The sequence below is a fragment of the Pseudophryne corroboree genome, chromosome 6, assembly GCF_028390025.1.
Source record: "Pseudophryne corroboree isolate aPseCor3 chromosome 6, aPseCor3.hap2, whole genome shotgun sequence".
Taxonomy (NCBI): Eukaryota; Metazoa; Chordata; class Amphibia; order Anura; family Myobatrachidae; genus Pseudophryne; species Pseudophryne corroboree.
Window position 1 is genome coordinate 425,112,298 of NC_086449.1, and position 13,871 is coordinate 425,126,168.

The 13,871-nt window shown below is 42.2% G+C and overlaps 1 protein-coding gene across 1 annotated transcript in view; it reads right to left on the bottom strand.

Moving 5' to 3' along the window:
- DNAJC2 (DnaJ heat shock protein family (Hsp40) member C2) overlaps positions 1-13,871 on the bottom strand; it is a 116,686-nt gene that overhangs the window by 101,365 nt on the left and 1,450 nt on the right. The window contains exons 2-7 of the mRNA XM_063927003.1: positions 11,569-11,759; positions 9,025-9,100; positions 8,720-8,818; positions 6,778-6,919; positions 6,580-6,660; positions 6,398-6,463 (exon numbers count right to left, since the gene is read on the bottom strand). Of these exons, the coding sequence (XP_063783073.1) occupies positions 6,398-6,463; positions 6,580-6,660; positions 6,778-6,919; positions 8,720-8,818; positions 9,025-9,100; positions 11,569-11,759 (655 nt within the window). The remainder of the gene's footprint in view (positions 1-6,397; positions 6,464-6,579; positions 6,661-6,777; positions 6,920-8,719; positions 8,819-9,024; positions 9,101-11,568; positions 11,760-13,871) is intronic.

The window sequence follows — 13,871 nt, forward strand, 5'->3', positions numbered from 1 at the left end:
GGAAGCAGCCAGTCACCTCCTGTGTGCCGCTGATTGGCTAAGGCGCTGACACACAGATCTAGATGAGCGCGTCCTGTGGGACCTGCTCATCTTCTAAAAGTGGGTCCTAGTTAGCTGTTTCGGGGTAAAATACGCGCTATAACTCGTTTTGCGATCACTGCCCCTATGTGTCTCCATTCCGGTCACATCTCCCACCCTTCTTTTTTAAATTTCTCCTTTTCTCTTTTGTTTTTGGACACATTCCCTCATTGTGGACTTGTTCTATATAGGCTCCATCTAAGTATAATCAGCCTATTGCACTTTTGGCCTTTGGCCTGTATTCTATATCTGTCTGCAGTTGATTGATGTCAGCTCCTTGCCTTGAGCTCTTTTGGCAAGCCATCATGTTCTTTTTCCCATCGTCTTATTTCTGCAACCCACTCTCGAGGCAACTACTGCCATCTCCCAACCTTCCTAAATGTTTTAGTTATCTTATGTGTTCTCATATCATTCTATTTTCTGTGTACGCAATTAAGATACCCAGTACCATGTTGTACAGCGATTACTATTTTCTGTAAACCTTTCATAAAACGTTACGATAAAAAATAAAAAATAGAAATCATGACGTCCGACCTTTCTTCCAATAATGAGCCCTGCATCATACAGCCTTAGTTAAAAACCAAGGTTAGACGTGAGCAGGAGAACCAAACACTGCAGCATCAGATTGGTCCTCTAGCTCACACCCTCTTTACCAGATTATAAGCCTGCAGTGGGTCAAGAACAGGAACAGCAGATGAAACATAGGCTTGAGAGATGGCTGATGTGACCCGATGAGAAATCGTATTCTTAGATGCCAACCACACTTGGGAGCATCAGTGAGAACCAACAAGGTCTCCGTTCAACAAAAGTTTTTCCGTACGGGACAAGTAAATGCGTAAAGCTCGAACAACATCCAGTAAGGCCAAGTGACGGTCTTCACCAGATAAGTGTGGATGGAAAGCAATGTCCTGATTAAGATGAAAAGCTGATACAACGTTAAGAAGAAATGACAGCTTAGTTTGCAAAACCACTCTATCATCATGAAACACCAACAAAAGAGGCTTACAAGAAAGGGCCACCAACTCGGACACACGGCAAGTAGATGCAATAGCCAATAGAAAAAACACTTTAAGAGTAAAAAAACGTAACGCAACAGACTCCAGAGGCTCAAAGGGAGGCCCCCTGAAGAGCTGTAAGCACTAAATTAACATCCCAAGAAGGGACCGGTGGAACATACAGTATGGAGGCTGAATCCTCAGCACTCCCTAGAGAAAGGTCTGGACCTCTGGAATAATAGCCACTCTCTTCTGAAAAAGAATGGACAAAGACTAAACCTGTCACTTAAGCGAAGAAAGACGAAGTCCTTTTGTGAGACTATCTTGCAAAAATGACAAGAGGCGTGACAAGCGAAAGACCTGCGGCGGAACTTTGTGCTGTTCACACCAAGCAATTTAAATACGCCATACCCTATGGTAAATTCGAGAAGTGACCAGCTTCCGAGCCTTGAGCATAGTTGTCACAACAGAACGAGAAAGTTTGAGATTCAAGAACCATGCCGTCAAAGCCAGACGAGGTAAATAATGGTGGCGACCTGGTCCCAGAAGATGATGATCTGGGTGCAGCGGTAACCGGTAGGGCTCCTTGGTCAACATGCTGCAAAGAAGAGTGTACCACTGTCGTCGAGGCCAATCTGGGGCTATGAGAATTACCGGGAGCCCCTCTCGACTAATCCTTTGAAGTAGCCAAGGAATGAGCGGAAACGGCAGAAACACATCGTAAATGAAACCTCCAAGGCGTTGTCATGGCATCGACCAGAACTGTTTGAGGATCTAGGGATCGTGATCCGTACAGAGTCAGTTTTCTGCTGAGTCGAGACTCCATGAGGTTGATGTCAGGATTCCCCCACTGAGACACGAGTGTTAGAAATAGTTCCTGATGAAGTTCCCACTCTCCCAGATGAATTGTGTGTAGGCTGAGGAAATCCGCTTCCCAGTTGTCCACCCCTAGGAAGCGAACTGTCGAGATGGCCACAATACAAGTCTCTGCCCACTGAAGGATATGAGATACTTCCTTCATTGCTCTCCAACTCTGCGTTCCGCCCTGTTTGTTGATATAAGCCACTGAGTTGGCGTTGTTCAATTGAATGCGAACAGGATGGCCTTGGACAAGGAGCTGCATTTGAATCAGTGCATATCGGATTGCTCCCAATTCGAGAATGTTCATCTGAAAAGACGACTCTAGACTTCTCCAGAGACCCTGGAAATGATGAGATTGGGACATTGCTCCCTAACCTGTGAGACTGGTGTCCGTGTTAACCACCAACCAGGACCAAATGGTGAATGGAGCACCCAGGACAGTTTGGAGCTGTGAAGCCACCATAGAAGAGACTGTCGGGTATGGATTGACAGACGAAGGAGCTGCGCTTCCAAATTCGGTTCCGCTCTTGACCAACATCTGAGAATTTGAGCCTGAAGAGGACGAGCGTGGAATCTTGCGTACAGTACTGCTACAAATGCGACCACCATCTTTCCTATTACCAGCATGCATCTGAGGATTGAGACCAGAGATAACTGTAACGGAGATCGTATTCTGGATTGTAGATCCCGAACTTTGTCCTGGGGTGGGTAAACCTTCTGCGTTTCGGTGTTGAGCAGGAGACCTAGGAATATCATCCTTTGAGAAGGGAGAAGAGATGATTTGGGAAGATTCACTATCCATCCGAAGGACTGAATGGTGTCCACCGTGAGTTGTAAGTGCTGTTGAAGAAGCAACCGAGACAGAGCTTTCATTTACAGGTCGTCCAGGTAGGAAGTGATGTTGACATCTCAGTTTCGCAACCATGTAAGCCATGATCTTTGTGAATACACATGGAGCCGTGGATCGGCCGAATGGAAGGGCCCGAAACCGGAAATGCCCAGGACCTACCGCAAACCGCAGCAGGTGTTGGTGACATTTCCAAATGGAAACATGGAGGTATGCATCCTTTATGTCGATAGATGCCCAAAACTCCACCTCTTCCATGAAGGCTATGACTGAGAGAATGGACTCCATTTTTAACTTTTCTATTGAAAAGTGTTTAAATCTGTACCTTAGATTGAGGACTGGACAAAATTAACTGTCCGGCATGTTTACGAGAAAAAGACTGGAGTAAAAACTCCTGCCCCTTTTGGTGTCTGGGAACTGGGAGAACTACTCCATTCTCTAAAAGCAATGGACCGAAAGGGTCGGAAGGAAGGAAAGTTATAAAAACAGGTTAGGAGGAGTCTCCTCTAGATCCAGAATATAACCTTTTGTAAGAATCCCAGTCACCCAGCGATCTGGATTCGACTGAAGCCAAAATGTCCTTGAATTGAAGTAGCTGGGCCCAACCACCAGTGAACCCTCCACAAGCCCCAAACCATCATGCAGTAGGCTTGACGGCAGGTCTATGGGTTCCTGGAGTTCCACTACCTCAGGAGGTTCCGCTATGTGGAAATCTCAAGAAGCTCCGAAAGGACTGAAAACTTCCTCTGCCCTGGGTACAAAAGAACCGAAACAGAGTTGCTTTTGTTTTTTTGAGAGGCAACTGGAAGAAATGGACTCTTGCCTCCTGTGGTAGCTGAAATAATCTTGGTTAGTTCCAGACCAAATAAAAATTCCCCCTCAAAGGGAACCGCCGTCACGGTATGTTTGGAGTCAGCGTCAGTATTCCAGACGCGAAACCAAAGAGATCTCCTTGCTGTAACTGCTAATGAAAAGACTCGTGATTGTAAAGAGGCAGAATCCAGTAAGGCCTCCCCGACATATGAGAGCGCTTCTGAGATCTGTTCTGCTAGTTGAATCGCCTCAGATGGGTCCTCAGACTGCATACCAGACACCACTCATGCTAACCAGTCATCAACCGCCTTAAGGATCCAAGTACTTGCTAGTATAGGTCTGAGTGAAATTCCTGAAAAAGTAAATATGGATTTAAGAACCGCTTCAGTCTTCCTATCCGTAGCATCCTTCAAAGATACAGACTGTACAGACAGAATGACCATTGCCTTTGCCAAATGTGTAACTGGGGCCTCTACCCTAGGAGGATTTTCCCAAGACTGTGTGTCCTCCTCAGCAAACTGATATAAATATCTTAACTTTTTAGGAGCCTGAAATCTAGAGTCCGGTTTAAGACAGGCTTCTTTTAAAATATCCCCAAAATGTGAGTATGAGGGGAATAGAGCGACACTGTTTTTTCTGCCGTTTAAAGAAAGAGGGCGAACTCTCTGCCGCAGGAGCATCCTGAAGGTGAAGCGCCTGACGTATGGCGTCAATTAATAGTCTGACCCCTGAGCCTGTAGCTGACTCCTCTTCATCCCAAACAGACGTGTCCTCTCATTCAGTACCCACTTCACCTTCCTCTAAAGGAATCGTGTTCCTCTCCTGGGAACATTATAGCGGGTGGTGACTGTAACCGCTTAGTAGGTTTAGAACCGGTAGAGGTCACTATTTTATTCAAATATTGAGCTAAGTCTGAGAGACACCTGCCCATGTTTCTTGCCCAGAGCGGCTCCTCTGACTCCCCTGAGACCATTCCTGATTAGCTGACTTACGTCAGTCCCATGGCATCTGCCATGTTTTTGGACCACAGAGGCATGGACTAAACCGTAGATCCCCCAGGCTGCTCCGTAGGGGGCATCCCGGATCACGCAGTACAGAGGGTACCTGGATTCTTGCTACCTTTAGGAAGTTTAGCACCACATTGTGAACAAGCAAAATAAACAGCTTTGTCTGGTTTACTTGCCATGGTGTAAACATTGTCTGTAAACAGCAGTACAGCTAAACAATCCTGTCCCTGTATTGTGTAAATCTATATAAATATATATACACAATACTTATTCTAATATGAACCCCGCTTGAGTAAACAACAGGGTGAGTAAACACTTATAATGATAACAATCCCACCTATGCAGGGAACAATTGAGTGAATACACTTATACCGATGTGAACCCCACTTGTGTAGTGAACAGGGCAAGTGTCAATAACAGTTGTGAAATCTTAAATACATCAGTGTAATGAAAAGGCTGTTGCAGAGATTCTGATCTAGCCCCCACTGTGTAAAAAGTATCTGAACCCCGCCTGTATACTTATAAGGGTGAGTCAGAACCCAATGAGTGCTTCTGTTCCTCAGCTAGCTGCGCAGCATCCCCCAGTAGTGCTGGAAGCTTAGGGAAATGGTGCCTGCTGTACAAATCCGCTCCCTTAGTGATGGGCGGAACAAGCGCTGCTGCTGCCGCTGTAGGAGCGGGAAGAGCTAGGCGGAAAGCTGGAGACCGCCCAGTCTGAATTTTCCCTCCAGTGGAGGAGCAGTCACAGCAGCCGTCCCCTTCAGTAACGGTCCCACCACTACCATACACCTAACAGCAGCGGTGGTACACGAACAGCTTGCCACACTGAGGAACAACAACATAAAATAAAATAAAGAGAGACAGTCCAATACCGCAGTGCAGTTTGTGAACGTCTTACCTGCCAGAATGCCCCCTCGGTGCTGTGTCCAGTGATGTAGAAAGCCCCAACGGTCTAAGACATGGCGACTTTCCAGGGGCAAAGTGAGTGAGAAATAGGCGCACAACTGCCGCTAAAATAACTAACCCCATTCAGTATGCGCTTGTCGCCTGTATACCGGGACTAAGCATAGATTAAAACAGCCATGAAAACTAAAGCCTATGAGTAAAGAAAACTGTGCCTGTCCTCCAAGGAACAAAACTTAAACTGAGGTAATGTCTGTGAAGAGGCAGTATATATGGGAGGGGTTAGACAGGGGAAGAGTTAGTTTTTAATTGATTCTGTGCCAAACTCCACACCCACACACTCTAACCCATAAGTAAGTGTGCAGCATCCCCCAGATGGATGATGGAGAAATGTTCACCACTAGTTGGTAACACAGTTTTTAGCAAAACTTGTAATGATACAGGTTGAGTATCCCATATCCAAATATTCCGAAATACGGACTTTGAGTGAGATAGTGAAACCTTTGTTTTCTGATGGCTCAATGTACACAAACTATGTTTAATACACAAAGTTATTAAAAATATTGTATTAAATGACCTTCAGGCTGTTTGTATAAGGTGTATATGAAACATAAATGAATTGTGTGAATGTACACACACTTTGTTTAATGCACAGTTATAAAAAATATTGGCTAAAATTACCTTCCTGCTGTGTGTATAAGGTGTATATGTAACATAAATGCATACTGTGCTTAGACTTAGGTCCCATCACCATGATATCTCATTATGGTATACAATTATTCCAAAATACGGAAAAATCCCATATCCAAAATACCTCTGGTCCCAAGCATTTTGGATAAGGGATACTCAACCTGTATTATAAATTTAAGCATAAGTTGGCCAATATTACTTACCATTCAGCTTTCTCTTTTTCTTCTTCATCCAAATAAGAAAATTCTCTCCATGAATCAAAATTGTACCTAGTATTTTGACAAAAAAAAAATATATATATATATAAAATTAATATATAACATGTCACATAAATACAGCAACTAAGAGCTCAAGATGCATCTGCAGGATAGAGTGATAAACCTACCAGAAAGAATAAAATGCATCTACGTCTTCAATAGAGGTGTTCATGGTACCAAGTTTTGGAACATTTTTCTGGTTTGACCACCTATATTATGAAATATCTTAGTTAAAGTGTGTAATAAAATAGAATATTTTTTAATGCAAAACAAAATAAGTACGTTTATTCAGTTGAAGAAAGCATTAGATTGAGAGTGTCCTTTACCTGCTGTTTCTCTCAAACACGGGAGAAAATACTTCAAAGAAGTTGTCTTTTGCTTCACTCTTAGACGGTACAGAATTGTCAAAGATGGGATCAATACTGTTGAATGCTCTCCTTTTAACAGGGTCAGATAACATTTCATAAGCTTAAAAAAAAAAAAGCATCAAACATTACGTCAATTTGAACCATTCAAGTTCTCATATGTGATATGCTAGCAGGAAAGCAGAGAATAAACGCAGGGCATGATTTAGGTTTGTAAGTAAAGCAACAAAAAAAAAAAAAAAAAGCCTGGAACTTTGTGCCTGGAACAAACCATGTTGCCATGCAAGGGGAGCAAATACATTTATCTTTTTTCCATGAGGGTAAGTACTGGCTGCTTTTGCATGTAGCCTCACAAATGTTAGCTTTATTTTTACACTGCAATTTAGATTTCAGTTAGAACACACCCCACCCAATTCTTAATCTCTCTGCACGTTACATCTGCCCCTTCTGCACTGCAGCATGGATTTGGCCATTGCTTGCTTTTTTTTTTTGCCTTACTTAGAAAAATAAATTAGGCCTTTAATTCAAATATTATAAAATAGTTTTTACCAAATACTTAAGAGCATTGTAATATTGCTATTGCCAAATACTTAAATTACTACAAGGTTGCATTGTCATATCTGATCTTCAAGCAGTCGCCAATCTAGTGGTACCTCTGACCCCTCAGCACTCATGTTTCCGCCCCCAATCTGTATGATTACTGCAATCAGGCAGGCCAACGGTAGACACACTCAGCTCTGCAGTGCATCTGTGGCTCACTGTAGCCATGGCTCGGTCAGCAGTGAATCCTGATAACAATGGCCACAGTGATTCCAGCATCACTCCTCACCTGGCAGCTGAAGTACAGCCATCACTCCAATGGCAGTGTCCCAATCACTGCTCACCAGAGTGATATGGTAACCCAGTATCACCCCTACCCAGCAGCCCATCTTCCAAGCATCACCACAGCAGTCATGGGCGGTCCAGGAATGCCCACCCACTGCAGCGCTTTCTTTTGATAGACTGTCAAGTCCTACAAGAAGTGGGGGGATTTACCATCGCTGGTGTGGCAACGATGATGATAAAACCATCAATGTGCCGGCCCAGTGGCTGATGTCCATGCAAGCGTAGCACCCAGCCATTGCTGGCTAAACCATTGATGGTTTTCTACCGATTGTTTAAAATTATTGACCATCGATGGTATAGCATTCAATGGCTATCACTACTTCTAGGTCTGTCCAGTCTCCCTTGCAATGGGAGCCTTTGGGGTTCCACTGCGCCCGCATTGAGAAGAAAGGATAGCCCTTCTGGAATTATTATATAAATACAGAACTGTGCAAAAGTTTTAGGCAGCTGTGGAAAAAATGCTGCAAAATAAGAATGCTTCCAAAAATAAAAAAGTGTTAATAGTTTATTTTTAGCAATTAACAAAATGCAAAGTGAATGAACAGAAGAGAAATCGAAATCAAATTAATCTTTGGTGTGACCACCCTTTGCCTTCAAACCAGCATCAATTCTTCTACGTACACTTGCACACAGTTTTTAAATGAACTCGGCAGGGAGGGTGTTACAAACATTTTGGAGAACTTAAATGTATACAATGCCCAAAAGTCAAGGTTTATCATGTTATGCTAGGCAGCAATAAAGATAGTACACATATTATATGGAATTAATTCTGTCTTGACACTGCGGTAGATCCTGTCACTAAATGTAATAATAAAGGTTCATTTTTAAATCAGTATTGGTTTGGATTCAGTTTGTTAAAACGTACCTTTCAGTAACTATATCTGGCACCATACACTTTGTGCTGCTAAGAGTCTTTCTAATGTAAGCTCTGAACTTGTATCTAATTTCCTCATTTTAAAAAATGATAAAAGTATGCATTTCTTTTTTATGTACATGCAATTGCAATGAGTAACATTACCTTTAGTAATACACGTGAAATAGTCATTATCGCCTTCAACAATCTGCTCTCCTGCTGCCTTTCTCTTGTCTGGATGGTGTTTCAGCACCATTGCCTTATCTGGGGATAAATCAGAAATAGCTTCTTCAGCAATAATTCTCCACAACAGACTCAGTTTTAAAAAATAGGAACAGGGTAGAGGATCAGATATGAACAATAATAGACTATATGATAATATACATTGCTTCATACCTTATTGCCTTTAAAAAATGACATGGAAGTATAAAGTGAAATACATCAATTTGTTTTGCTTCTGTTTTACTTACGGGCTGCTTTGATCTGTTTCTGTGTGGCCTTGTACCTTATATTCTTCAGTCCAAGCACTGCATAATGATCCTGGTTCTACAAAGAGAGATTACATTTTATATTCCGCCCCCTGTCAAAGAGCTTTGTCACCATTTCTCTCATTCAGCCAAATCATTAGATTGTTAATAGTATGAACTCTACTCATGTTTATGTTACATTGAAAATGGTTGTCTATTTGAGACAGGGTTGCAGTTAAAATGCTGGCTGTTGGGATCCCGGCGTTCAAGATACTGACAGCCAGAAACCCAGTGCACTAGGGCTATTCCCACTTGTGGCTGTCCACGACACCCATAGAGTGGGAATGCAAGTTGTGGCGAGTGCAACGAGCACACCAGGGGACTCTTAGCGCTCTCCCTGCTGCCGGCATTCTGGCGGACGGGTTGCTGCTGCCGGGATATAGACAGCCGACATCCCATCCACCAATAAATCGTATGTATTCCGTACGGTCAATGGGTCAGATGTTCTAAGCCTTGGAGAGTCATAAAGTGGAAAGAGATAAAGCACCAACCAGCTCCTGTCATTTTTCAAACCCAGCTTAATTGACTGGTTCTCTCTCTCTCTCCACGGCTTAATACATCTCTCCCAATACAAGAACACAATTAAGAATATATAAATTAGTGCTATTTGATTGGACCAACCATCGTTTAATACTGATTTGTTTTACTTATAGTTGGAAGAAAACCCTGTAAGAAATTGATATGTTGCATGTTCTGCATTTGCGTTTTCTAGGGAAATCTACCAGACATGTATTAAGCCTGGAGAAGGCATAAGGAACTGATAAGTGCAAGGTGATAACACACCAGCCAATCAGCTCCAATATGTAACTTGACAGTTATGAGCTGATTGGCTGGTGCGTTTATCACCTTGCACTTATCACTTCTTTATGCCTTCTCCAGGCTTAATACATCTGCCCACTGTTCACTGGATGCTGCCATACTTTTTAATGAAAATCCTTCTAAAATTCACTAGTAAATAATAAGTCATACTAGTAGCAATCTGTATGTCCACTGTAGAATATTTCCATTGCTTACTTATTCTTTACTACAGAAAACAAAATCAATGCAAATTATTTATATCATACAATTGCGTTTTCTTTCAATACAGCAGAATACATGCTCAGTCAGCAAAAACCGTAACATGTAAAAAAAAGAAGTCTGTATAAATGACTTATGTGTGCATATATGCACCTTGATTATTATTATTTTTTTAAACAACAGATTTTTTTGGTGTAGACATATGCATATGAAAATAGCATTAGACAGTAACACTTAAAGCAGTGGTTCCCAAACTGTGTGCCGTGGCACCCTGGGGTGCCGCGGGACACTTGCAGGGGTGCCTCAGGTTGGTGGTCAAGGACCAATTCAAACTATTTATTGTCAATTTAATAGGCAAAACCAGTGCTGATGGCTTCCAGTAATAAAATATGTGGACAAACAGAAGCAAATCTTGTCCCTCGCCACATAACTGACCCTAAGGATGACATATAAACATAATTTACTTAATCTAATATTTTTTTCGAAATTTCTAAATAAGAAACTTGTGGCCTAGGGGTGCCGTGAAGAAAAATCTGACACTCCAGGGTGCCGTGACTCACAAAAGTTTGGGAACCACTGACTTAAAGGGAATACAAAAAAAAAAAAAAAAAAGTATTTTTATTTAGGGCTAGTTATTTTTTAATCTGCTTTTCTTTTTCATCATTTACTGTATATGACCCCACAAAGGGCTGTAGGTTATCTATGCAAACAGACTTACAAGAGTATGGGTACAAATCCGTATGTTTCTGCAAACCCCGCCCACAGCACTACTCCACGTTGTACTAAATACTTTTCTGTTTTAAAGGGAGGAACATTAGCAGAGGTGGTTTGGCCATAGACTCCCCCCTTGGAACTGTTCCAGTGAGCAAACCGCTCAGGTGGGGCTGCTGGCTGCAGATTTTGTATATATTCAGGGTCAAAACTAGGATTTTTGTGTCCCGGGGCGAGACAGTAATTTGGCAGCCACCAGCACCACACACACACACACGCTCCCCTTGCCTCCTAACTAGTTGGCTGCTTGGAATAATAATCTAGCAGTGTGTGGAAGCAAACGATACACAGATGATTGGTCCCACACACGGAAAAACTGCAGAAAACTATTTTCCTGCATCACTATGAGGAGCCTCATTATTATTTCTCCGTGTACTGGGACCTTAACTCCTTCCACTATATAACGTCCAATGTGTGCTTTCTTGCTTAACCCCATTCCTCACATCATGAAACTGCCTGTGTCACATGTCATCTTGGCCTCACTCTTCCACAAGATCTGCAGTGCTCCTGTGACCAGTCTGATGATCTGATTGGCTAATAAACAGGATACACATGGAAAATAGGAGATGAAGATTGAACCTAACAAGATCCTCAGACCCTAGCCAAACACATGTACATATGAGCTGATCTGTGTGAGGGTTGTGGCTGTTTCTTGGACTCATTCTTACAAATCTGTAAACTCTGTAAAGAGCTACCAACCTTCCAATCCTTAGGATCAAGTGTTTTCAACAGGGTAAATTCTTCCAGCTGAAATTCTTCATCCTCAGACTCTTCTGAGGTTTCCTTCTCATCCTCCAGCTCCTGGAATGAGGCAGACACATTCCTATTCCTGCGCTTAATGAATGCTTCAAACCATCGTCCCACTGGTTCAACCTGACACAGCAACGCAGCTGTCAAAACAAAAGATGCACAATCATGCCAGGGATAATACTACAGATAGTAAAAGGACTATCACCATGAGTTTCTGAAATGTATATAATGCTCACACAGAAAGAGTAAATGGAATAATTGAATCGAACTTGATTTTACTATAGAACATTTTCTGTGGAAATAAAAAAATAAAAAATAGTCTTCAACTGCACCAAATCCATCAGTCTTCTGCCACCTGATACTTATTCCAGTGTCATCTGCTGATGTAACTATGTGTATTTACCCTGTACTTGTCCTATACTATCATCAACTGTTAGTTGCGGTTTTCATGTTTGATTATTTATGTGCTCTGTAATTGGGTGCTGCGGAACCCTTGTGGCGCCATATAAATAAAGGATAATAATAATTGGTGCATGCAAGTTTACAATATGCTTTTGGTGGGAAATAAATTCAGCTCATCTGCACAGTCAGTCACTGCCTACACCCAGCATGTATTGGTAACTATGCAGCTGAATTTATTACCCCTTATTTGTGTATCCTGCAATTGAAGCTGTCTAAAGGTGTGTACACACGGTAAGATATTTTCTTCCGATTCTGACTATATAGTCAGAATCGGAAGAAAAGATAGTGCAGATCGCAAGGTGACAGTCACCTTGCGATCCCGATCCGCGGCCCCGCGCGGTCGGCATCGGCCGAAAAAATAGGCTGTGCAGGCAAGTCAATAGAAACATAGAATTTGACGGCAGATAAGAACCACTTGGCCCATCTAGTCTGCCCCTTTTTTTTTATTCTTTAGGTAATCTCAACCCTTTTTGAACCTTAATTCTTTGTAAGGATATTCATATGCCTATCCCAAGCATGTTTAAATTGCTCTACAGTCTTAGCCTCTACCACCTCTGATGGGAGACTATTCCACTTATCCACTACCCTTTCTGTGAAGTAATTTTTCCTTAAATTTCCCCTGAACCTCCCCCCCCTCCAGTCTCAGTGTATGTCCTCGAGTTCTAATACTTCTCTTCCTTTGAAGAATGTTTCCCTCCTGAACTTTGTTAAGACCCTTGATATATTTGAAAGTTTCTATCATGTCTCCCCTTTCCCTTCTCTCCTCCAAACTATACATGTTAAGATCTTTTAGCCTTTCCAGGTACGTTTTGTGATGTAGGCCATGTACCATTTTAGTTGCCCTTCTTTGTACACTCTCTAATGTATTTATATCCTTCTGGAGATATGGTCTCCAGAACTGGACACAGTATTCCAGATGGGGCCGCACCAATGACCTATACAGTGGCATTATCACTTCTTTTTTCCTGCTACTGATTCCTCTCCCTATGCAACCAAGCATCTGACTTGCCTTTCTCATTGCTTTGTTGCATTGCTTTCCTGCCTTCAAGTCACTTGAAATAGTGACTCCTAAATCCCTTTCCTCCTCAGTAGTTTCCATTATAGTACCCTTGATACTATATTTAGCCTTTGGGTTTTTGAGACCCAAGTGCTTGATTTTGCATTTCTTTTTTTTTTTTTAATTTTGTGTCAATTGAATACCTCCAGGACCTCCATCCCAGCGCTATAAACATAGCGTTGAAGTAAATTGAGCCCACTGACTCATAACATTTGTATACAGGCTGACCTAAATGACAAGTTTGTATGTTCTCCCTGGGTTTGTGTGCATTTCCCTTAAATACTCCAGTTTCCTCCCACAGCCCTACACACATTCTGGTAGGGTTAATGGCTTCTAACAAAATGGACCGTGATGTGATACGTGTCTATAGAAGAGATAGTCAGGATTGACACTTAGCCAAAGTCGCACAGAACCAGGATCGCAAGCACACTCATTATGTGCTTGCGATACTGGCTAAGTGCCGACCCGGCCCCCCGTCGCACAGTGAGAATCGGATAAGTCCGAATCTCACCGTGTGTACACGGCCTTACAGTTCTTAAAAAAAAATACATCCAAAGTACTCGTCCATATAATCATACAATTGTATTACATTATTTCATATGCATGCTAACAGGACTTCCAAGCATGTTTGCTGATTAGCACATGTTGCAATTGGTCCATTTTATGAAATACCAAAGTATACAAACACAATGGGATCAATTCAATGTTAATGTTAAGAGCACCAGAAAGGAGA